Source organism: Equus caballus, chromosome 25 (genome assembly GCF_041296265.1).
Source record: "Equus caballus isolate H_3958 breed thoroughbred chromosome 25, TB-T2T, whole genome shotgun sequence".
NCBI lineage: Eukaryota > Metazoa > Chordata > Mammalia > Perissodactyla > Equidae > Equus > Equus caballus.
The window spans coordinates 13,804,833-13,829,924 of NC_091708.1; the positions used below are offsets into that span (position 1 = coordinate 13,804,833).

Below are 25,092 nucleotides of genomic sequence, written 5' to 3' on the forward strand. Positions count from 1 at the left end.
CTTCTTGTAATCTTGAGAAAGTGAAAATCTGCTTTCTGTTTTAAAAGTTACCTTTGATTTTTACTTGTCTTGACTTCCATAGAGGGATTCAGGTTTAGCCAGAATATCTAAGGATAGATTCAGAATATTAAAGCTGTGAGACTTCTCATAAAGACCAGAATCCTTCCTCCGCTCTCCCGCCTGCCCCTGAGCATCCGCCATCATGGTCACCTGCCAGGACCTGACATGGCTGCAGACACCTGGAGTAAGAGATGCAGGCCTTTCTCACACGGGCGTCCCTCCTTCCTAGTGGAAAGGTGACGGGAGTTCATCCCCAAATTTCCTAACTGTCCTCTTGCTGCCCGTCCACATAGAGAGATGAGTGTCCTGGTGTTTGCAGGATCCACGAGGAGGAGTCAGCGGTGGTGTGCCCTGTCATCGATGTCATCGACTGGAACACCTTTGAGTACCTGGGGAACTCCGGGGAGCCCCAGATCGGGGGTTTCGACTGGAGGCTGGTGTTCACGTGGCACGTGGTTCCTGAGAGGGAGAGGCTGCGGATGCGGTCCCCCACCGACGTTATCAGGTCAGGGGTTGTTTCTTTGCGTGTGTCTCGTTGTGTCTGGTCAGCACGACAGGGAGGACCCTTGGGAGGGATGTCAGCTGTTGCCCCTCTCCCCCTTTCTTTTCCAGAGCGTTTCTTTATTTTTATTAAAAATCACTGCTACCCACATGGATTTTATGTTGGTGTATATATGTTTATTTACTTTAAAAATTGTGGTACAATATGCATAACATAAAATTTACCATTTTAACCATTTTTTTGTAGATTTTTTAATGAATTCATAATAGTTTACATCATTATGAAATTTCAGTTGTACATTATTTCTTGTCCGTTACCACATAAGTGCTCCCCTTCACCCCCTGTGCCCAGCCCCCACCCCCTTCCCCTGATAACCACTGAACTGTTTTCTCTTTCCATGTGTTTGTTCATATTTCACATATGAGTGAAATCATATGGTGTTGTCTTTCTCAGTCTGGCTTATTTTGCTTAGCATAATTCCCTCCAGGTCCATCCATGTTGTTGCAAATGGGATGATTTTGTCTTTTTTATGGCTGAGTAGTATTTCATTGTATATATAGACCACATCTTCTTTATCCACTCATCGGTCGACTGACACTTGGATTGCTTCCACGTCTTGGCTATTGTGAATAGTGCTGCAATGAACATAGGGGTGCGTAAGTCTCTTTGAATTGTTGATTTCAAGTTGTTTGGGTAGATACCCAGTAGTAGGATAGCTGGGTCATATGGTAGCTCTATTTTTAGTTTTTTGAGGAATCTTCATACTGTTTTCCATAGTGGCTGCACCAGTTTGCGTTCCCACTGGCAGTGTATGAGGGTTCCCTTCTCTCCAAACCCTCTCCAACATTTATTATTTTTTGTGTTGGTGATTATAGCCATGTTAATGGGTGTAAGATGGTATGTTAGTGTAGTTTTGATTTGCATTTCCCTGATGATTAGTGATGTTGATCCTCTTTTCATGTGCCTATTGGCTGTCTGTATATCTTCTTCAGAAAAACATCTGTTCATATCCTCTGCCCTATCCTTTTCTGATCAGGTTGTTCTTTTGTAGTTCAGCTATGTGAGTTCTTTATATATTTTGGAGATTAACCCTTTGTCAGATATATGATTTGCGAATATTTTCTCCCAATTGGTGGATTGTCTTTTTGTTTTGATCCTAGTTTCTTTTGTACTTTTAACCCTTTTTAAGTGTACAATTCAGCGGCATCAAGCGTGGTCACAATATTATGCAACCATCACCTCTACATATTTCCAGAACTTTTCCATGATCCTTTGCAGAAACTCAAACCCATTAAGCAATGACCCCCGCTTCCTCCCCTCCTCCAACTCCTGGCAGCTTCCATTCCACTTTCTGTCGCCATGAATTTCCCTGTTCTCGATACCTTGTGTAAGTGGAGTCACACAATATTTGTCCTTTTTTGTGTCTGGCTTCTTTCACTTAACATGTTTTCAAGGTTCCTCAAGAACCACATTCCTCTTTTGACTGAATAATATTCCATTGTATATACATTCCACATTTTATCTGTTCATCTGTTGATGGATGCTTGGGTTGTTTCCACCAGTTGGTTATTGTAGATAATGCTGCCGTGAATATTGGTGTTTATTATATATAATTATATATATATTATATAATATATTGGTTTATATTATCTGTTCGAGTCCCTGTTTTCAGTTCTTTGGGGTGTGTACCCAGGAATGGGATTGCTGAGGCCTGTGGTAATTCCATGTTTAACATTTTGAGGACCCACGGTCAGGCCCCTGGAACGAGGGAGTAAGTGGACCTGGGGGTGGAGGAGCCGGCTTTGGCCAGTGGGTCTGAGTCGAGTGATCCACAGGAGGTTCAGTAGCTCTCATTCATGAGGTGCTGAAGCAATAGTCTGGCTTCTTCCTCCCCTTCCAAGTTCAGGAGCAAATGGGAGACAGGTGTGGGAGTCAGGCAGGTGGAGGTCAGACTTCCGCTTTATTGCTGCTGTGTTGAAATGGTGTCTTAGATCTGCGCCCACGTTTGGCAGTTGGGTTTCTGAATCCTTCCACCGAGTTCTGACCTGGTGATGACCCACTGCTGGCTGGAGTGGGATGACTGTGGAGACAGTGTTGAGAGATGGGGCTGGAGACATGAGCAGGACCAAGTCATAGCCAGCCTAAAGGCCAACGAAAGGGTTCGGACTTTACCCCGAGAGGGGAGAAGCCACTGAAGGGGTTGAGCTGGAAGTGAGCTTTGCCTGTTGCATTCTTTAAAGAGTGTGCTGGGTGCCATGTGGGGAGGGGCGTGGGGGGGCAGGGCTGGAGGCCAGGGCATCTTAGGAGTCCTTCCAGTCCTCCAGGTCAGAATGATGCTGCAGGGGATGGAGAGAATGTTGCGATGGGAGAATTGGGAGAAATTGAATGGGAATAGGGAAAGGAGGAATTGAGGATGACGTGCAGGCTTCTCTAGGAGCCCTGAGGGAGCATCCTGCCCAACCCCTCACTGCACATGTTTGGAAACTGAGGCACAGAGTAGGAAGGATTTTATCCAGGGTCACATATGCGGCTTGTGATGCTGACATGAGCTCCCATTGCTCCCGCTCCCCAAACACATGCTCAGGGATGTTGTGGGAAGCTATCCTCCCATCCCATAATATCCCTGAGCCTCAGATTCCTCACCCTTGAAATCGGTACCCGCATATCCACCCTGCCTGTTTCCCAGACTTTTAGGATGAGCACAAGGGAGAGCGCTTTGGGGTCTGGAACTTTCTGTTCCACGAGAAATCGTTCTTTTTCTCAGCCGACCTCGAGTTTGCAGTGCAGGGAAAGCCAGCCCGTTGTCGAGGCCCAGAAGTGCTGCTGCAGGATCTTAAGATTTTAAACCGTTGGGCTCTTAATATTATAGATTTCTCATTCCTGAGTTTATTTTTTTGCGTCTGCCTCTCCGTGGTGTGTTGACCTCCCAGCTTTCTGCTGGGCTGGGACGAAAGCCTTGGGCCGTTTCTGAAGCCAGCGCTGGCCTCCAGAGGAACCTGGGAGGGAGGAAGCAGGGCAGGCTGAAGGAGCAGCCAGAGCTGGCCTTGCAGGTCCCAGAGGGAGGGCAGAGGGCCCTTGGGGAGCTTCAAGATGCCAGAGCTGCCATGTGCCGCCTTCTGCTTACCGGCCTCTAGAGGGCGTCTGTGAGTCCTTGTGCTGTGACCGCCTGAACAGGGCCCCACCGTCTGGCGCTCTCTACCCTCTTGGGGAACGGGGTTTCTCTTCTCATAGCTCCTTGTTGTCGATGCTTCTGAAACTACAAGAGTTTCTCTCACCCTAGGGCCTTGCTCATGCTGGTGTCTTCTCCGAGACCCATTCCACTCCTTTTCTGGGCTGACTCCCCCTTGTTCTGCAGACCTCACCTCCTCTGGGAAACTGAGCCCTGCCCCCTGCCCCACGCCCTGTGTGTTCCCCAGGGCCCTGTTTGACCTTGGGTAACACACTGATCACAGACAGAGTTCTGTGCTTGTGCGCTTCCCCAGGACGGGGAGTGTCTTTGCCCCTAGGTCCAGCTGAACTCAGGGGTCGCCTGGAGGTGTCCGGCTGGACCCCAGGGCTTGTGGTGGGAAAGGAGTTCAACTGACTGCGATGCTTCCTGCTGCTTACCTTGCCGTATGGATGTCACTTCCTTCTGATGAGGATTTTTAGGCTGCTTAATTTTAAAATGGTTTATGATGAGGATTTTTAGGCTGGTTACTTTTAAAACTGCAGATGAGAAGCAGGCTCCGAGGACTGGAATTTTGCTTGCCCTTTTGAAAGACATTTGCGTTTGTGAAGGAAGGGGGGATGACCTTGTAGGGACCTGAAATTGGCCACCCCAGGATATGTCTCTTTGGCATCGGGATTGTTTGGGGCTGATTGCTTTCGATAAACTGGGACAGGGAAGGAGGCTCTGGGGAATGGAACTTGCCCTTGTTGGGACACATTTACGTTTGTAAGGTAAATCTCTATCTGTAAAAGGTGCCTCCCTCTCTGTACCAGGAAGAAGAGGAGAGATGACCTTATGCCTAGAAACTCTTAATGGGGAAGGCAAGAACTTAAGTTGGCTGCTGTCTGGCAATCTCCTGTAACTGGTTTAGGGTGGTAACTTCTGACCTTTACTTAATTCGATTTGATTCTTGTCTAAAAGTCATGGGATCACCCAATGACCAGACCCCACCTGCACTGATACCATTTTAACTTTTTTTTCATGTTCTTTCCTTTGTCTTGTAAAGAGATGAATCATATACCTATGCCTTAAATTTAGCCCTAACCCTCAACTCGAGGCAGCAGCAGGAGCTCTGCCTGCCCGTGGGTCCTGTCCCCATGCCAGCGGGGGCAGCAGAAGCGGCAGCAGAAGATCTAACTGCCCATGGGTCCTGTCCCCATGCTACACTATTCTCTAAATAAAAGAGCACTACTGCCAGATCTTAAGAGTCTAAGAAATCTTTCTTTCGACTCCTCGGCTCACCGACCCCGCATCACTTCTAGGTCCCCAACCATGGCTGGCGGGCTGTTTGCCGTGAGTAAGAAATATTTTGAATATCTGGGGTCCTATGACACAGGAATGGAAGTTTGGGGCGGAGAAAACCTCGAATTCTCCTTTAGGGTAAGTGTTCCGCTGTTCTCTCTGGACTCGTTCTTGACCTGTTCTCTCTCTCTCTCTGGGAATGATGGGATCGGCTGTGAGAGCCTGGTGGACTCTCCCTCCTTATTGGCAGTTTATTGTGTGACCCTGAAAGATAATAATGGCATGCACGTTCTATAAACGTGAATTTTTAAAAATATACTTTTAATAGCTTTGGGTCAGGAAAGGGCCTTCAAGTGACCTGGTTCTTTCTCTCGCTACAGCGGCCTCTCACTGAGGCCCAGAGAGGGCAAACTGCCATATATAATAGTTGTTGGGGAAACTGATTAAAAAGGCAGCTTATAGTCACAGTCTCCAGAAAATCAGATTCAATAGATGTATGGCGGGGACCAGGAATTTGCTTTTTGTAACAAGCCCACCTATGGATTTGACTATACGTGACCCATGGATACCCCTTTGAGAATCCCCTAGCATTTCAGTGGATTTTCTGGTTGACTGAACCTTGCATTTTAAGTATCAAAACTTTATGTCAGTTTGTCCTTTTTAATAGAAAATTAAAAATTTTAATAATATTTTACATGGTTTCCTGCTTTGAAAGAATAAATAAACAAGCCTTAGGCCTTCCACCAAGGACTCCCACCCCCACATTATAAATACCAGATGGTATCCTTGGTCATACATCCCGGGGACTGTGGGGTGTTCATGGCTGTTGGCGCTGCAATGAAATGGCCCCGGGTGACTCGCCCGCTGAGTTTCAGGGTGGGCTTCTAATGGTCTTTCTGCCTCTTCCCTAGGTGTCAGGCTGCTCTGCCTGCCTCTAGAAGCTCTTCCTTTCCCCCTTCCAAACCTCTCTTCCTACTTGCTGCTTTCCTATCTTCTGTGGCTAGGAGACCAGGTAACAGCCTGTGTTTTACCTACAGAGTAACTGGGTTCCCAGCGAGGTCGTAACGGGCACTCCTGGGAGCAAGTGCATGAGCCTCAGTGCATGGACTTTGGGGTCTTGGTTCGATGGCTTATTTGTCTTTGGGGCTGCTTTCCTGCTCTTTGACTGCATTCTGTGCTCTGTGTGTGCGAGGGAGGCGGCCTCCTGCCCTGCACAGGGCCATGGCTTGGTGGCGCTCATCTTGACTGTGCCCCGACTCCTCGCTGCAGGCTGTGTAGATCAGCCACCCGTTCCCCGCTCACCCGCACTGGTCTCTCCCCGCTCTGTGTGCAGATTTGGCAATGCGGTGGCACCCTGGAGACGCACCCGTGCTCCCACGTTGGCCACGTCTTCCCCAAGCAAGCTCCCTACTCCCGCAGCAAGGCTCTGGCCAACAGTGTGCGGGCAGCTGAAGTGTGGATGGATGGATATAAAGAGCTCTACTACCATCGCAACCCCCACGCCCGCCTGGTGAGTTCCCCGGCCCACCCGCGCTCCATCCGGCCTCATCTCAACAAAAACAGCTCATTCGGCCTCCCCACCGTCGTAGATCTGCGTCCAAAAATAGAGAGTAAATTGGGTGCTCGTGATATAAGTATGGGGAGACTTCATTCCTTCAGTTATCACAATACTATACAGTGGATTTTTGTTATTCGCAGCAGTTCTGTGTAGTCGCTGCAAACACTGAATTAGAGAATGCTAAACCATTGCTCCCGGCAGAAATACAGGCCTAGGTTCCCGCGCGCCTCTGCGTGTCCCAGGACAGGGCGCCACTTGTCCTGCGTTAGCCTAACTAAGAGGGTCGCTTGGCAAGACAAGAAGGTCGGCTCCAAGACCTCTCTTCCACCAGCCGCCTGGTGAGAATCTCTTCTGAATCTGGAAGAATGAACTTTGGGAAAATGAACAGAAATCTGAAATTTTATTGAAACGTTTTTCGTTAACCTTACATTTTGTTAAATATTTAACTTGTCAGGTTTTCATAGTTCAACGTCACAGTGCAGGGACAGTAATACCTCGGCGCTCAGGATCGCTCTGTGGCTGCACGTTTGCCGTGCTAAATAGATGCTTGCTTTACTTAGACAGTCGGGAGGTCTTAATCATTGGCTTTGTCTGTCAAACTAAACTTCCACAAATATTGGTCACTGCCGCCTTTTGCTCTTACCATCGTAGGTGTGTATTTAGACTTTCGTATGGTGAGCACATAAAGTTTTCGTCCATGATGACATCCAGAATCCTTGCATGTGTTCGAAAGTGAGCGTCAGGTATCAGCAGTGAATCAGAATGTCAAGGCACACCGTCTGGCTGGTGTGTGATCAGGTGCTCATCAGTGGCGCGTGGGTCTGGGGTCCAGCGTGGCCCCAGGATTCGGCTGTCTGATGATGGAGTGAGTGAGCGCCGGTGGAGAGAGGGGCTTTGACAGGAAGAACCGGGACCTGCAGGGCCTCACCATTCCGTTGCTTTCTCAGGAGCCCTTTGGGGACGTGACGGAGAGGAAGCAGCTCCGTGAGAAGCTGCGGTGTAAGGACTTCCGGTGGTTCCTGGAGAACGTGTATCCGGAGCTGCACGTGCCTGAGGACAGGCCTGGCTGCTTCGGGATGGTGAGCGGCGCCCGCTGGGCAGGGGGCTCCTGGCCTCCGGGTCTGATCCACAAAACCCGGGCAAGAAAGGCCCCTTAGTGGGGACCGCCGGCCTCCCCCCTTTGCATCCACTGTCCCTCCTTCTCCTCAGGAGTGTCTGGGGCTCAGGTCCAGAATGTCAGCACTGGAAGACATCTCAAAGTTGGCGAGTCTGAGCCTCCCATTTTACAGACGAGGAAACCAAGGCTCACTCGGTGTTTCTGAGTCCTGTTTTTTACTAGCAGTTTATGACTTTGCTTCAGCTCTCAGTGGCCAGACCACTTAATAGTTCCCAACTCAGGGATCTGCAGAGGCGGTGGTGGGGATAGGAGAGGCCCTGCTGTTATGTCACAAAACCGAAAAGCAGTGTTTCTGGCACAAGGCCAGCTAGAATGTCCGGCGCCCTCGGCCTCTGTCAGGGGCTGCACCATCTTAGGGAGGTCTCCTCTGCTGTGTCAGGTTGATCGGAAGTGCTGGTGTTCCATTCTACAAGTCTCTGATAAAGACAAAGCAGGATATTAATGCATTAAAGTCAGTTTTTCATTATGAAAATGTTCGAACATACAGAAACGCAGAGAGAATGGTACAATGAACCCTGTCCCCGAGATTCTGGAATTACCAGGATTTTATCCCTCTTGCATCCCCTCTCCTCTGCTCCACCCTCCCATGTTTTTCTCTTTTCAAGCAAACCCTGGGCATCATGTCGTTCCACTCCTGTTCGCTTCAGCACGCATCTCAATCAAGTATGCACATCGTCCTTTACATCCAGAGACCTTATCACACCTAAGCAGGTGACAGGAACATCCAACCCTGATTCAGATTCCCCCAGCTTTTCAGATTTCTCTTGGGGTAGTTTAGTTGCTGGTTCCACTCGGGATCCGGACAAGGTCCACATGTTGCGTTTGGCTGCTGCATCTTCCCTCCTAAGTCTCTTTAATCTAAGGCAGTCCTCTGCCCATTTATGTTTCCCTTTGCCCTGTCTTTAACTTGTTGCAAAGACAGCATCAGTTGTCTGGCGAGTGCCTCACCCTTGGAGTTATCCTTGTTTCTCTGTGGTGTCTGTTAAACTGTGCCTCTCTCCCCCGTGTTTCTTTAAAATGGAAGTGAGGTCTGGAGGTTTCCCTGGGGTCGGGATCTACCTTTTTGCAAGAACGCTTCATGGGTGTGTGTTCACATGGCGTCGTGGCGGGAGCGCGTAACCTCTGGTCGTCCTGCTTCTAGTGATGAGATTGATCGTGGGCACCCGGACCCCCTGGACTGTCCATTCGCAGGTGCCCTTCAGCCTTCCAGCTAATGGTTTTCGGAGCCGCTGCTGATCATTGCCTAGGTCCTTTATTTCAAATGGTGTTGCCAAACGATGATTTTTCTAATTCTTTCACTTCTTCCACATTTATTAGCTGAGATTCTTCTGTAAAGAACATTCTCTTGTTAACTAGGACAATTTGGCATCCATGAAATCTAGTGTTCGTTCGAGACAGGCATAGCAAATTCCCAAGTCCTTCTCTTTGTCTATTTTCAGGCTAAGAGTTGGAACTTTCGTTTCCTCCACTTGTATCCAATGGGTTGGTTTTTTATTTATTGGCCCCTTTGCCTTTTGGCTTTTCTTTTCATAAGTATCATTGGAAATCAGTGGGTTTTTATATGGCCAATGTGCTTCAGTCAATTTATTCTGTTTTGTTTTTTACTGTTCAAACTGTCCCGTCTTTGACTAGTGGGGGTCTGTCTCTTTTAGCTTCCGTGCTCTTGACCCTGTTGGAGGGGCTGTGATAGCCTCCTTGGTTCTGGCCGTGCTCGTCTCACACTTCCTGCCATCTTCCCTGATCCTTTTTGTGGGGAGCAGACTGAGAGTCCGCAGTCTGGATGCCAGTGGTGGCCTTTGTTTCTAGACCACGCTGTCCAAGAGGAGAAAATGCTAGCCACTTATGTAATTTTAAATTTTTTAGAAGCCATATTAAAAAAAGAAACAAGTGAAGTTAATAATGTATTTTATTTAACCCAATATATCCCAGATATTATCATTTCCACAGGTAGTTGATATAAAAATTAATTTATTGAGATGTTTTACATTGTTTTTTTTTCATACTGAGTCTTGAAAGCTGGTGTGTATTTTACCCTTACGGCACATCTCAATTTGGACTCGTCACATTTCAGGGGCCCATTGGGACCACGTGGGACAGCGCAGCTCTATGCTCTTTCAGTAGACAGAGAAAGGAAGTCCGTATTTTTGAGAAACAAAACATGAGCTCATTTTGCTATCTCAAATTCAAATGTAATCTTACAGAATTTTTTTCTTCTTTGATATTATACTTATATTTCTTTTTTCTTACACTGAAAATCTTGGTTTCTAAAAATATTAACATAATTACTTATTTTCTTTATCTTAAAATATATTTATAATAGTTCCAAAATAATAATGCAGTCTTACCACGGACAGTGTGCTGCCGAACGAGGTGTACGATTCTTTGCAGCCCCGTGTATCTGTCTATACTTCTCTGAGTAAGTGCCGTCAAACACGCTCATTTAAAATCATTCTTTTCTCCATGTCTGTCACCAGCTTGATATAGTTAGCTAATTCATCTCAGTTTTCATCTTTAGGGGTTTCTCTTTTCTTTTTAGAGTTTCTTCAGTTTTTTGGGGGGACCTTTCTGAACATAGGGAGCTCATCTGGGGTTAAGGTCCCTTGGTGGTCAAGAGCGGGACCCACTTGGCTGGATGACAGTTGAGTCCTTCTGAATCTAAGATGCTCCGATTATTCTAAACATCTCCTGTTCCCAGGCTCCTTCATAAAGCACAGGGACCTCAAGAACCTGAGGTCTGTGCTTTATGAGCTGGGGCAGTGTGGAGTCCTTCTTTCTATATGGAACCAGGCTGGTCATGGGTGGACAAGGGCCAGGGTGGACCGGGCTTCAGGAGGAGGTACGGAGGGTTCTTTGAACTCTCCAGAAGGGATCTGGAAAGTGCTAGAGTCTTTCCCTGGAGGATTCTGGAAGGGAGGAGGGAGCAAGGACCCTCCCATGGTTTTTTGTTCTTAGAATGATTAAAAGGCTTTCGATCCAAAAGGTACCTTAGAGATGACATTAGATTAGAGAATGTTGAGTAATAGAAAGAACACAGGACTTGGAGCCTCAGGTCCTGGCTTCAAGACACAGGTGTCTGCATCCTTTTTGTATGAACTTGGACAAGTCGTTGGCTCTGTGTTATGCCATTCCTATAGTCTAGAATGGTGGACTTATGACCTGGGGAATGACAAGTCTCTTGATTGGGGTGTCCTTTCCAGATGCATAAGAGCAGAAGCTCCATGGTACATATGCAAAATGACAACCCATCTGTGTTTGGACTAGTGCAGCAATAAGGCTGCACTAATGAGAAATGAAGAGGTATGAGCTTTCAGGCCATAAAGAGTTAATCTCTCTGCTTCTCAGGTTTATCATCTTAAAATGGGGGTTGTGCTTCCTGCCTACAGTATAGAATGGAAAAGCAGTTTTAAAACTAGAAATATAAGGGGCTCTTACAATTCAGTCCATTTCTTGAAGCGGGCACTCCTCTCCATTTAACCTCCCTCAGAGCCTTGGCTGGAATCTGTTGTTGTGTATAAATCTGGACCAAAATGCCACCTTTATGTTTTGTTTAGCTCCAGAACAAAGGACTAAAAGATTACTGCTTTGACTATAACCCTCCCAACGAAAACCAGATCACGGGACACCAGGTCACTCTGTACCTCTGCCACGGGATGGGGCAGAACCAGGTGGGTGCTGCTTCTCTGCATCTCAATGTTCTCGCTGGGGGACGGCGGACGAGGAGAGGCCCAGTGCTCAAGGGGACGTTGGCCTGGGACTCTAAAGAGGGGACTGTGGAGAAATCTGTGTTTTTTTAAAAAATTAGGGGCCGGCCTGGTGGTGCAGGGGTTAAGTGTGCACATTCCACTTCAGCAGCCCACGGTTTGCCGGTTCGGATCCTGGGTGCGGACATGGCACCCCTTGACAAGCCATGCTGTGGTAGGCGTCCCACATATAAAGTGGAGGAAGATGGGCATGGATGTTAGCTCAGGGCCAGTCTTCCTCAGCAAAAAGACGAGGATTGGCAGCAGTTAGCTCAGGGCTAAGCTTCCTCAAACAAAAAAAATTTAAATATTTGATTTTTTTGTTATGAAGGCAATGTGTGCTCATCACAGAACAGTTGTAAATACAAAAAGTAGATGCAAGTAGTGAACGACTAGACCCGGAACGGCCGTTCTAATTAAGTCTTGTTTACTTCCCATCTCCTTTTACGCACAGCCTTTGGATTGTGTGTTTTAAATAGTTATCATAATATCTGTGCTTTATAGTCCGTTCTTTCCATTTACTTCACCATCCTTTTCTTGCGTTATTAGTTGTCCTTTGAGAGTTTTGTCTTAGTGGCCTCGATATTCCTCTGTGTGGCTATGTGACTGTTCAGTTAACTCATTTCCCTGCCTCTCTGTTGTTGCGATTATAAATAACCCTGCCGCTAGCATCTTTGGTCAGAAAAAAAGAAAGAAAAAAATGACAGGTCTGCGTTTCAACGACTTCCTTAGAATTAGCTCTTAAATGGAGTCGCGGGTTCTGATGCGCAGTGCCACCCTGCAAAGCGGGTTGAAGGCAGTTGCGTCAGCTGGCGGCCCCGGGTGGATCTGTCTGGGTTAGGAGCTGTGTTTCAGGCTTCACAGAGGAGCAGCTTCTGGAGGCTGTGAGGACGAGCGCAGGACCCCGGCCCAGAGAAGCAGGTGGACCCGCTGGGGTGGGGCCAGTGGAGGCCGCAGGAGATGAGTGAAACAGGGGTCTGAACCTCCAAAGCCTTGTGGTCCTGAGAGGTGTCAGACCCCTAGAAATGAACGGGTAGGCATTCAAGTTTTCTTCCAACCAGGAGACACCCCACTTCCATTTGAGTATTAAACCCCTTTATGGTCAACAGTAAACTTTCGTAATTCCGACCCCTAAAACCTTAAATTATTCAAGTGTTTCAATACTTTTTAGAACAGTGCTTCTCAAAGCTGTTCCCCGACTGCTGCTGTCAGCATCACCTGAGAGCTTTGAAATGCAAATTCTCAGACCCCCCATCCTTCCTGAGCCCCAGTCTCTTGTTTAACCAGCTTTCTGTGAGATTCATTTGAGAAGTGCTACTCCATGTATCTTAAGAACAGCCACCGGTGTCAGAATCTCCTGGAAGGGAGGTGACGGGTGGCTGAGTGTCTTTTTAAAAATGTAGAAAATGTAGCTTTCTAGGCCCCACCTCAGGTGGAAGGAATCCTTATTCTCTCTGTGGGAGTGCAGCCTGCAATGTTCCCTCTCTGGAAGTGTGGCCTGGAATGGGTGTGGCCTAGGCACACTGGAGTAAGAGAACCGTTGCTCTGGAAGAACCAGCCTTCCCACTGCAGTGTTGTCTGCTTGTGCACAGTGCTTTACAGTTTCCAAGGCGCTGATGTGTCCAGTATATTCGGGGGGAGGAGGAGGAAAGGACTAAGAAAAGAAGAGGAAGTGGCTGGTCAAGGTCACGGGGAGCCCCCAAGTGCTGGCCCATTTTCTTTCCCGCCATTCTGCACCAGCAGCTCGGGGTTAGACACAGCGGGCGCGGGGTGACTGGGCACCAGCCCCCCACCCTCACAGCTAACGAGCATGACCAGCACGAGAAAGGGCCCCTGCATTCGCACTTGCTAAGCACTGCACCAGAGGTGCCCCGAGTGCTGGGGGACAGATCAGACGGGCTGGGGTCACTGGCTGAGGCGAGCATGAGGGATGGTAGATCCTCATCTCGCCACTGCCCGGCTTTGCACCTCAGAGGGTAACAGACGCCCGCGGGCTGCTCCCTTTTTAGTTTTTCGAGTACACGTCCCGGAATGAAATCCGCTATAACACCCGCCAGCCGGAGGGGTGCGTGGCTGTGGACGCGGGAACGGATATCCTCACCATGCATCTCTGCAAGGAAGTGGCCCCGGAGAATCAGAAGTTCATCCTGCAGGATGTAAGTGCGCTGTCGCTGCCTGCCCAGCTGTCGTTTGCGGGCTGCAGGGGGCGGTGTGGTCCTGGCGCGTCCCAGGGGCACGGCCGCCTGCAGGAGACCAGGAGCCTCACGGTGCCCCCGGTGGGGCGGTCCGGTCGACTCCCTTTCAGTGTTCCCATCCCCCTGACCCCTTGAGCTTGCTCAGGCCGTAATAGGAAGAGGAGCTGTCTCAGACGCATTCGGAGATGAAATGGTGTTTAAACCAGTGGAACAGCCAGCGTGGAAGGACATGAGGTTAGGCGCAGGTCCAAGTCGCTCCACTTGTCTCTGCCTCATTTTTTCCAACTCTAAAATGGGGACTGCAGCAGCCTTGTCCATCTCCCGTGAGGATTAGATGTGTGGCCAGAAATATTCTTTGGAAACTGTCAGGCATCAAGAGATTAGTTGTTACCTGTGGTATAATAAGCAAGAAAACCTCTCTCTGATGGAGGCGGCTCCCATCAGAAGAGTCGTCCTGGGTTGGCCCTGGGTGTGACTTCAGCCTGAGGGGCCCCACCACGTTTGCAGTACGCCCATGGCGGGACTCATAAATCAGTCATATCCTTTGACTCACTAAAAGGCACTTGAGGGAATAAATCCAGAGAGAGTAATGCAAAAGAAAAAATTAGTTCTCTTTTCTCTCCGTGGGAAGCTGTCATCCCCAGCCTGGCCCCAGGGATGGAAAGATTCGTCTATACTGCCTATAAGTGGGTTAAGTCTAAGTCTGACTAGAAGCTGGAGTACGTCTTCCTGTAGAAAATGTTACGATTAGCAATGAAATTTGCGGCTCCCTGGAAAAGCCAGGCCCCCAGTGCTGTGCAACAGGAGGGGCATCCTGTGCGAAGCCTGGAGCCTGTGGTCCTCTGAAGGGCCCTCCCCTTCCCTCGTTCTCCAGCTGGAAGCTGTTGTAAGCCCTCAAGGAATGGGAATGCAAGATGGAAACCGTAAAATTGGTTTGAAATGTCATTAAAATTTTATCTTCAGTTTCAGTGACCATTTAAGGAAAAGTAAGAATCTTTAGAAGATGGGAGGAGGGGCACTTTGTTACCTTTCACTTACTCTAAAGGCAACTCCAGAGCACTTTCAATGTTTTCAGAGTTGGTATTAGTGAGATTCTTCGGCATCTTAAGTCTTTTTCCGAGGTTTCTCTTTTGCTGGAACAGGTACGTTCTGCCTGCGTGCTGCTCAGCCACGATTAAGCTCCTGGGGCGCCCGGCTCACAACCGAGAGAGGTGGAGGGAAAAGCAAACTCCAGGGCTGGGGCAGACTTGCTGAGTTAACTCAGCGACAGTGGGGATCGTCTGCTGGGGTTCGGCCGTTGGCGCGGTTCCTGGAACCCGCTTCCTCTCGGATGGCTTGCCCCCTCACCCAGCTGCTCTGGCTGAGCGGGGGCTAAAGCCAGGTTTCCTGACGCTCCGTGTAAATGTATAAGAGAAAGACATCGCCAGGCATGGAATTAGTTGACCTAAGAGAAGTGAAAGAGATTAATAAAAGACCTTTGATCCTGATTTCCCTGAAGGAAAGGAACAGAGGTAGAGAGGAGACGCAGGGTAACAGATCCCCAGAGCAGCCAGCAGGGGGCACCATCAGCCCTGGCGGTGGAGTAGGGGATTCCACAGAGAAGCCCCGGGAGAGGCAAGCACGACGGGTGTCTGTACACGCCCGGCCCTCTGTGCACGGACAGACCTGAGTTGCCTTCGCACATGCAGACACTTACCCCTCAGTAAATATTCCTGAGATGAGCAAAATAACCCTGAGCTCTTAGGGACACATTTTAAGGAAAAAGGTACCTTCTGAGGATTGCTTGTAATTCTCGTGCACGTCCTGTGTCTGCTGTCTTTCGTAGGATGGTTCTTTATTTCACATACAGTCCAAGAAGTGTGTGCAGGCCGAAAGGAAGGCCTCGGGCGACAGTTTTGTCCCCCTCTTGAGAGACTGCACTGACTCGGACCATCAGAGGTGGTTCTTCAAGGAACGCATGTCGTGAAGTGTCGCCACCCCAAGGAAGCCATGAGGGAGATTGGGGCCTGGGGACCCAGCCGAGTACGGTGACAGTCCCTCCAGAACCTGGCTGCTCTTCTTTGATAAGGAAATCGTTCTGCAGTTTGTGAAAGTGATGTTGGATTTAATGAGACTGTGAATAAGCTTTGTACTGATTTTGAAACTTTAAAATTGTTCCCAAACACCCTATTTTCAAAGGGCAATCATAAAATGTTAACTCTCGGTTTTCAAAGACTTAAAAACCTTTAAATATTTTTCTATCAAGGTGTATACTGTCGTGCCTTTTTATTCTCCCTAGCAAGAAGGTAAATATTTTATTTTGGTATTTGCAAGAATTCCCAGGTAGGAAGATGTGTGCACGTGTGGAAATCAGACTCATCTAAGGTCCTTTGCATAAACTGATCATACGTCAAACACTGGGTTAGAATCTTCTCAGTGTAGACAGATGGACACTAGGAACATTGTACTGATTCCTTTGAGCCGTTGAGATACTCTTGGTTCATTTAGTTAGGAATGCTTTTTGCTTATGTGTTGCTGCCATAGTCAAAACTCCAGTTCATGTTGATGTTAGCCAAAGAGGACTGACCGAAGCTGAAATCTCCAGAGAACAGCGTGACTTAGTGAGTTAAAACAACCTCCCCCACACGGGGCGTTTCCGCAACGCCCGGCTGTGGCGCGGCTCGCTGCCTGCAGCAATTACCAGAATGACTTTGAAACATGTTTGTATCATTTTTAATTTTTATCGCACATTAGTGTCAGGGAGAAATTTAATGTTCTGTAGGAAATCCAGCTTTCAAATTTGTTCATTAATAATATTTGGTCCTTTAAATCAATGTGACATGCTGTGCTGCGGCCGCTGGAGTCTCTCTCAAGTCACTCTGATTTGTGAGCAATCCCAGGTCCACTTCTGAGGTCTTGTCAACTTGGCGAAGTCGATAAGAACAATTTTGTAAAATGTGAGAACATTGCAGATCTTTGTTTTGCAATTATCAGATATGAGAGATGAAGACACACGTGCAATTAAAAAATATCAACTCAGGTTCTATTTGCACACATTCCCCTCTCTGAGGGATCCAGTTTAACAGTGACCCAGAAAACACTTGCCTGTGCCTGGCTTGGGCCAATCTGATGTATCTTAACCACTTTGAACTTCAGTTTCTTCATCTGTAAAATGGGAATAATGAAGCCAAGGTCACGGGGTCGTTGTTAGGATTAAATAACGTAGAGCAGGTGAGGGCTTAGCTTGGGCCCTGGCATATGTATGGGTTCATTAAATTGCTATTTTCATAAATGCACTTTATAAAATGTGAAACAATAAATATCAATGGGTGTTTATTCAAAAATAAATACTAAATAATTTAGCTCTTTTCTCCTTATGGGGTTCAGCGGCTCCTCTGCAGGCAGGAATACAGTAGGACCCCTTCCAGCCCGGCTCAGTTCTCGAGAATGAGACGCACAGTGGGGCCAGGCCTCCCCCCATCGTGGTGACTGGTAAAGCGGGCGGGTCCCCATCCCCCTGTGGTGGAGGTGAGTCCTGCGCTGCCCCCTCCTCCCACCCTCTCTGCCGTGTCGCTGAGCTTGTGAAGGGGTCAGCCCCTCCCAGGGGGCGGGAAGAGTCCAGGCAGACGGAAAATTAATGCCCAGCAGATCCAGACGAGTGCAGGGGGGCTGCGTGCTCCCTGGGCGCTGCCGCTGATGAGCTTTGCTTGGGAAGTCGCCTCCCTTAGTCCTGCCATCAGCTTACATGTGGTAATTTTTAGGGTGGGAAGACTAATGAAAGTAAAAATAATATTTTTCAGGGCGTCAAGGGAAATATTTTTACAGACTGGGAGGCAATTTACAGTATTTTGAAGACTGTTTCCCTTCCTGATGGGTGAGGAGTCAGCCTGGGCGAGTCCCCTGCAACTCGGTGGAAGGCGTGAGTGGCCTCGGGTCCTGGCAGGTGGGGTCAGGCGTCCTGGGGCTACCCGGCTGTGGCCCGGCTGCGGCAGGCCCTTCCACCTTCCGGGACTCATTTCCTCATCGGCATAAGGGGGATGAGACTGTCCTCTGTTGATCTCTTGCCTATACTTTTATAGAGTTGCCTTCGGGATTACAGTATGCTTCCTGAACAGAACATAGTCTTCTTCAGCTTAGCACTGAGTTAATTCCAGCAAAGTTTAGCAAATTGTCACCAGTATGGCTCCATTTCCCACCCCCTCCTCTGTGCTATTATGGACATAGATATTATATCTGTGTTATAAACTCAGCAATAGAATACTAGGATTATTGCTTCAAACAGAGAAGAAAAGGAAAAATATATATATATGTACATATACATAGATACCCATATGCATTCTCTTGCATTTATACACGTACGTACCATTTCCATGCTCTTCATTACCTCCAGTGACTCTGAGTAACCCTCTGGGGTCATTTTCAGTATAAGGACTTTCTTTAGTATTTTATCTAGAATAGGTCTGTTAGCAAGGAATTCTCTCAGTTTTTGTTTATTTAGGAATGTTTGTATTCTGCCTTCAATTGTCTGGAGGGTAGTTTAGCTGGATACAGAACCCTATTTGACAGGTTTCTTTTCTATCAATGCTGTGAATTGGGGGTCGCGCCACCTTCATGTCACCGCTGTTTTGAAGAGAGGTCACCCGTTAACCACATTGTCCCCTGTGTGTGAGGAGTCCTTTTTCTCTTGCTGCTTTTAGGATTCTCTCTGTCTCTGTCTTTCAGACGTGTCTGAATGTGGTCTGCATTTATCGTACTTGGGAGCTTTTTGGAATGTCATTTATGTTTTTAAAATCAATCTGGGAAGGTTTTAGCCATTATTTCTTTAAATATTTTTTCTACCCCTTTCTCTGTTCTTCAAATTGGATAAGTGCTTTAAGTTCACTGTTTTCTTCTGCCATCTCAAACCTGCTATTGAAATTATTTAGTCATTTTTATTTCGGTGACTGTACTTTTCAACTCTGAACATCCATTTGGTTCTCTTTTGTAGTGTGTCTCTCTCTTGAACTTCCCCATGTATTGACTCATTGTTAGCACGTTTTCCTTAGTTCTTTGAATATAACATCCTTGCATTCTTTGGATATATTTGTAATAGCTGCTTTGAAGCCTTTGTAACTTAGCAGCTTAAAACACTGAATATGCATCCTCCAGTTTCTGTAGGTCGGAAGCTCAGGCATGGCTTGGCTGAGTTCTCTGCTCGGGGTCTCCAAGGCTGCAATCAGGATGCCGCCACCGCTGTGGTCTCCTCTGAGATGCAGGGTCCTTGTCCAAGCTCACCAGTTGTTGGCTGAATTCAGTTCTTTGGGGCCGTAGAACCGAGGACCTCAGCTCTAAAAGGCCACTCGCTCCCCAGCCACGTGGCCCTCTCCAAACATGACAGTGATGCTGCTTCTTGAAGGCCAGTAGGAGAGCATCCATTGTTGATTCTTTCTGTTTTAAGGGCTCACTTGATTAGGTCAGCTCCACGCAGGATAATCTCCCTTCTGTTAGCTTGAAAGTCAACTGATGAGGGACCTTAATTACATCTGCAAAATTCCTGCACTGGATTGATAGCCCATCATACTCACCGGTCCCGGCCACTCTGGTCGGGGAGGGGTTACTCAGGGCACGAACACCAGGAGATAGGAATCTTGGGGGCATCTTAGAATTCTGTCTACCACAGCCTGCCCTCAGGCCTCCGGCAATTCGCATCCCTTCCACGTGCAAAATACATTCCCTCCCTCCCAAGACATGCATGAGTTCAAAGTCCAAAATTTCATCATCTAAATCTAAATCTCATCTGCTGAAAGTCCAGAATCTAAGTCAGGTCCAGGTATAGGTGAGGTTCCTCTCCATCTGTGGACTTGTGAAACCAAAGAGACCTGTGATCTGCCCGACACTCCCAACAACACACAGTGGTGGGCTGACAGAGGATAACGGTCAAAGACTCCAGCTCAAAAAGAGGAAAATGAAGAGCCTAAGGAATCACGGGTCCATAATGGCTTTGAAACCCAGCCGGGCAAATGTCTGGCTCTTCTTGATTTGGTTTCAGGACCTGGGGATAATCCTCAGGAACGCTTGGCTCTGTCTTCTGGGCACTTGGTCCCACCCTCCTGGCGTCCCTCCTTTTTTATGAAAGGCGACACGTTTCCAGCTGAGTAGTTTTATCAGCCTGCTTCCTGCCGGTAGAACTTTGGGTGTCCAACAGCCTCGTTTCATTTTGTACTTTTTCTGTCCCTTTTAGTCCAGGCCAGCCATGTTTGCTGAAGTGATTTTCTCGAGAACTTTGCGGGTCTCGCATGGACTCACAGCTGTTCACTCCACTAGAGAGAGACCACATCCACAGGTCTTTTCAAACCCGTCCCTTTGCTTGGTTGGCCTCCTGTGAAGATGGCTGAGGGATAATGACCTGAAGCTTCCTAGATGCCCCTGGTTCCATTGAGAAGATCTGTGAGGTGCACACACCCTTAGTCTCTTGAAAGGGACCTTTGTGTCACGGAGTGTTCCGACCTTTTGATATTTCTGAGGTTTTAACGAAAGGTTGTACAGTCACATGCTCAGCCTTTTCTTTGTGCTCAGGTTCAGCTGCTGTTTCTGAGTTTAGCACCTTTTGCCATCTGGAGAGGCTAAGAATTTTCTAAATAATTCAGTCCTACTTAACTTTCATGTAACAGTTTTCCCTCTATTTGTCTCTCTCCTCTTGAATTCCACCATAAGCAGCAAGGAGAAATAAGGCAGCGTCTTCAGCACTCCTTGGAGATCTTCGCTGTATAATTGAGTTCATCCGGTATAAACTGTCACTGCAGGGGACGATTTTGCTAAGCTTTCTGCCACTGTAACAAGGATCTCCTTTCCTCAGTTTCCAATAATGTGTTCCTCGCTTCCTTCTAAGCCTTCGCCAGCAGCATCCTCCACATCCGTATTTCTGCTGACAGTCTGTTCAAGGAAATTTGGGCTTCTCTGTCATGTTGGGCCTCATTCCTCCAACTTGCTCCCACTGCCCAATGCCACAGCTGCTCCCACATTTCAGATGTTTGTTACAGCAGCATCTCGCTTCCAGGTAACACAGGCTGTGTTAGTTTTCTATTGCTGTGTAACAAATTGCGACAAACAGTGCTCCTTTCTTATCCCACAGTTCCTGTAGGCCATAAGTCTGGGCATGGCTTAGCTGGGATCTCTGCTCTGGGTCTCACAGGCAGAAGTCAAGGTGTTGGCCAAGGCTGCTGTCTCATCTGTGGCTTAGGGTCTTCCAACCCCGCTGTTTGTTGGCAGAATTCGGATCCTAGTGGTTGAGATGTAGGATGAGATGCTCAACTCCTGGGGGTCACTTGGTGAGAGATTCTCCTGCTGGCTTTGAAGAAGTCAGCTGCTGTGTTGTAAAGGGGCCACGTGGCTGGGACCTGAGGGTGGGCTCTGGGAGCTCAGACTGGCCGAGTTCATGTTGAATTCTGGAAACAAAGACTCACCAGTGTCACTATAACATCAACAACAATGTAGACGGTGCAGGTGCCTTTGAAACTGAGGTTCAGAGATGTCCAGCCCTGTCATCAGATTCCTGCTTACCATCCGAGAAGGTGCCTTCTGAAAACTCATAAAAATTCCCAGGAAACTGAACCTTCATTGCATGGAGAACTCCTTAAATGTCACTTGGGAGGGATTTGTCTTATTTATATGGCTCAATTCTGGATTCCTCTCTGGGTCGAGTGTGTGTGAAGTTTCCTGCCCAAACAAGCTTCCTTTCCTCCCCCTGTCACTGCTGTGCTTTGCACACTTTCCCGTGTTTGGAATCCCCTGGCATCTTGTTGAAAGGCAGATTCTGCTTCAGCAGGTCTGGGATGGGGCCTCAGACTCTGCCTGTGTCAGAAGCTCCCGATGGTGCCTGACGCGGCCGGACTGTGGGCCACATTTTGAGTAGCAAGATGTTCAAGTAAGAATCAGAGGGAGAGAAGAAAGCTCCTGGGGGGCAGGTCACCAGCGTCTTAGTCTCACACACACACCAGATGGTGGTGTCAGCTCAGGAAACATGACAATGCTTTAGTTAAGCCCGAGTCTCTTGGTCTGAAAATTCCTTCAGATCGTGGGTCCACCAGATGCAACCTGGAAGGCACCCAGAGATCATCCTGTGCCCAGTGCAGCTGACGGAGGGACTGAGGTCAGAGAGGGAAAGGGTCTGCCCAAGATCACACAGTGAGCTGGAGCGGCATTTTCTTTGTCAGTACTTATCATTCCGTTTAGTAGTCAGTGTTCTAAGTTTGGCCTGGGTGTGTTGCTTTTCTTAAAGTGTTAAATTGGTACACTTTCTTGTTGTATCTTCAAAAATTGACTTGGCTCTATTATATTAAATTATAAAATAAAATAGTTACCTACCCGGATGCAAAGTTCTAAAGACTTTGCCATATGGTTTCTTGTATCATGGCCAGTGTTTGTTTAACAAGTTGGGGTGGAAATCCTGGCCCCTTACGGTCTCCTGGTGTTTGAGGTTTAATGCACTATGCACCGAGTTTCTCAAACTTATAAGCAACTGGAGAGTTCTGTTTTCAAGGGTTTTGTTTTGTTTGATCCTAAAAGGGCAGCTGGGTGAGGACCACTGTCTCCTGTTTGCAGCTGCTCCTAATGCGGATCCTGATCGTGCCATGAGGTGGGGCTGTCCTGAGCATCTCATATAAATAAGCTACTTTCAGTCTCAGGATACCCAGTGAGGTAGGTGTGAATTCTCCTCCCCCCACCTCCACTCCACCACCCCCTTAACAAGTGAGAATACTGAGGCTCAGAGAGGGTAGGGAACTTGGCTCAGGCCACACAGCTAATCAGTGGCAGCGCTGGAACTTGGACCCAGACAGTCTTACTCCACAGCTCAGCTGTACCTGCTCCATCCCTCTGCCTGCTGGAGGGGAGGGGCGGGGCGGCGACTCGCCCGGTCTCGTAGCTCTAGCTCGTAGCTCGTAGCTCGGCACACTGACCTCAACCCTCCCCTCACTCTTAGTTCAGTTACACCAGACTGCCAGTCATGGCGTGAGAGCTAACGCCAGTCTGTCCTGCTTGGAGAGCACAGGAGGTCACAGTGGAGTCGCCTCTCTGGGCAAGCGCATTTCCTCCAGAAGCGCCGAGTCAGGAAACAGAACCAGGGCCAGGGCTCCGAGGGCAGAGCCGCTTGGGGTCGGGCCTGCTCCTCCACATGCAGTTGTCCAGGTAGAGTTCCATTTTGCCCACACCCACACCCTGCCCTCTTTCTCTTTAAAAAGGGGCAAGAATGGGAGGCAGGATTCCGGAGGCGTTCCCTCAGTTTCCCCTTTGAGATTCTTGCTGCGAAGCCAGGGAGGCCCACAGTCCACGGCCAGATCAGCTGCCATTGCTCCGGCCATTGCTCCTCTGTCTGCAGAGAGCTTCAGACCGTGGGAAGGAGAGTCCTGTCCCATCTGCCGTGTCATGATTCCTCTTGAATCATCTCAAACCTTCTTTTAGAAAGCAAGGGTCAGTGGAACTGATTGCTCATCAGAACACTATTTCTGTATTGTAGAAAGAAGCTTCCAGATGGGTGTGTCTGTTGGGCAGCTCTGGTTACGAACTCAAGAGTGATTGCGAAGCACTGCTGGGCTCCAGTTGCCAACTGTTATAAAAGGAAGCAAATTACTGGGTTATAGGATTTGAAGGGACTTCAGAAGTCGTGTGTTCAACTCCTTCCTCATGAGGAGTCCCTTCTCACCCTCCAGCACGGTCAGCCGACCCCAGCCTGTCCGCTGCCAGTGGGGGCGCGCCTGCCTCTCCAGGACAGCCCGCTCTGGCCTTGGACGGCTCCATAGGAAGCTGGACTCTCACTGCAGCTTCCCTTCCTGCCCCGGACCCCCTCGGAGACCACCCAGGGTGTGTGCTCTCTGCCCCTCAGAGATTCGAGGACAGAGGGTGTGTGTCTGCGTCTTCTCTGCTCCAGGCTGGCCGGACCCCATTCACGCCCTCTGCCCTGGCTGTGGTTTTCAGTGGAGTTCGGGGAGGGTGAGGACAGGCGTTTGCTTGAAGCCTGCCCGTTCACCTCGTTCTCCATTCCTGCAGAGAGATATAGGCTGGCGTAGGTGCACCAGACCTCCGAGGGCAATGAGGCGACGGTGGGCTGTGCGGTGGGGAGGGCTGTGTGTGTGTGTGTGTGTGTGTGTGTGTGTGTGTGTGTGACAGCAAGAGCGAGGGAACTGGTGTAAGAGAACATTTCCCGCCGCAGGGAGTCAGTAGTCAGGGTCTAAAACTGAAAAGTCATGAGAAAGCACGGCTAATACGTAATGAAGTACAGAGGCAGATACTGGAAGAAATAGCTGGAAATGTTGAGTAGACGCTCTCTTGGGAGCCAGATCTGGGTGAGGGTGGGGTGAGGTTGGGTGGGGAGGGGTGGGACAGGCGGCTACTGATTTTATTATAGACCTTGAGTACTATTAGGTTTTTTAAGCTAAGTGCATGTACTTAAGCTAAGTACATTAGGTAAAAATTATCTTGAAATAGCCTCCGCAATGAAGTCTGAGTCCAAACTCTAGTCAGTAGGAGCACACTTAGGGCCTCGGGTTCGCCTCTGTTTGGCAGAATCGATTTAAAGGAGGTCAGGATTTGTAGAAGGACAGACCTGGGTATAAGTTCTGTTTGGTCACTTGCCAACTATGTGGCTGTGGGCAAGTTACCTCCCCGCTCGGAGCCACAGGTCCTCGTGTATGAGAGGCAGTGCTGGTACCTAACTCTGAGGCGGTGGTGACGGATAAATGGGATGCGGTGGGGCACAGAGCACCCCGCAGAATCGGTGTTCAGAGACTGTTTACCAACCAAAGGTTCGGAGTGGCTCCGTCCCAAGAGATCCTGGGACCGGAGCAGCCGTCAGAAGCGAGGAGTCTCTGGGTCGGGCGGAGCGGTGGCCGGTCACAGAAGTCCTGCATTCAGAGAAGTGCTGTTTGCTGCCCGGGGAAGAACAGACCGCAGAGAGGTGCCCGGAGCCTCCTCCGTCCTTCCCTCTCCGCCTGCGGGAGACGGACTTTTCAGCTCTCCCTCTGGGAGAACTTTGAACCCAAGAGCCGCAGGGGGCTTGGGGTCATCTTAGTCCAATCTTCTCACTGTAGGGTGGGAGCTGAGAGGGGCCGGGAAGGGCCCCGGGTGGAGTCGTCCTCTGTGCCTGCAGGCGGGGACAGGAGTACGGGGTGTGGACAGAACCCCAGCCGGCGGCAGGCAGGGAGGGCTCAGGGAGCTTGTCCCGAGGTGGACTGGGCTCAGCTCCTGCCTTTTGGAACCAGAAGCTGAAGGGAAATAAAGCTGCCTTTTCTGGGTAACGTTCTGGAGAGTTCTGGGAACTCATCTGCAGAACAAATTGATTTATGGGGATCCAGCTGTGAGGAACTGTTCAAAACAGGGATCCGGGGAGACACGCTCCAGATGTGGCTTCATTAAAGGCAGGGTGGGACAATGGGGCTCAAAGACTTCTGAGGGCCAT

The 25,092-nt window shown here is 48.9% G+C and overlaps 1 protein-coding gene across 1 annotated transcript in view; it reads left to right on the forward strand.

The window, feature by feature from the left end:
- Window positions 1–17,023, forward strand: part of GALNT12 (polypeptide N-acetylgalactosaminyltransferase 12) — a 36,524-nt gene extending 19,501 nt beyond the window's left edge. Inside the window, exons 4-10 of the mRNA XM_023629737.2 lie at window positions 380–565; window positions 5,033–5,150; window positions 6,346–6,522; window positions 7,518–7,649; window positions 11,299–11,412; window positions 13,497–13,643; window positions 15,508–17,023. Of these exons, the coding sequence (XP_023485505.1) occupies window positions 380–565; window positions 5,033–5,150; window positions 6,346–6,522; window positions 7,518–7,649; window positions 11,299–11,412; window positions 13,497–13,643; window positions 15,508–15,648 (1,015 nt within the window). The 3' untranslated portion in view covers window positions 15,649–17,023. The remainder of the gene's footprint in view (window positions 1–379; window positions 566–5,032; window positions 5,151–6,345; window positions 6,523–7,517; window positions 7,650–11,298; window positions 11,413–13,496; window positions 13,644–15,507) is intronic.
- Window positions 17,024–25,092: the final 8,069 nt, after the last annotated feature.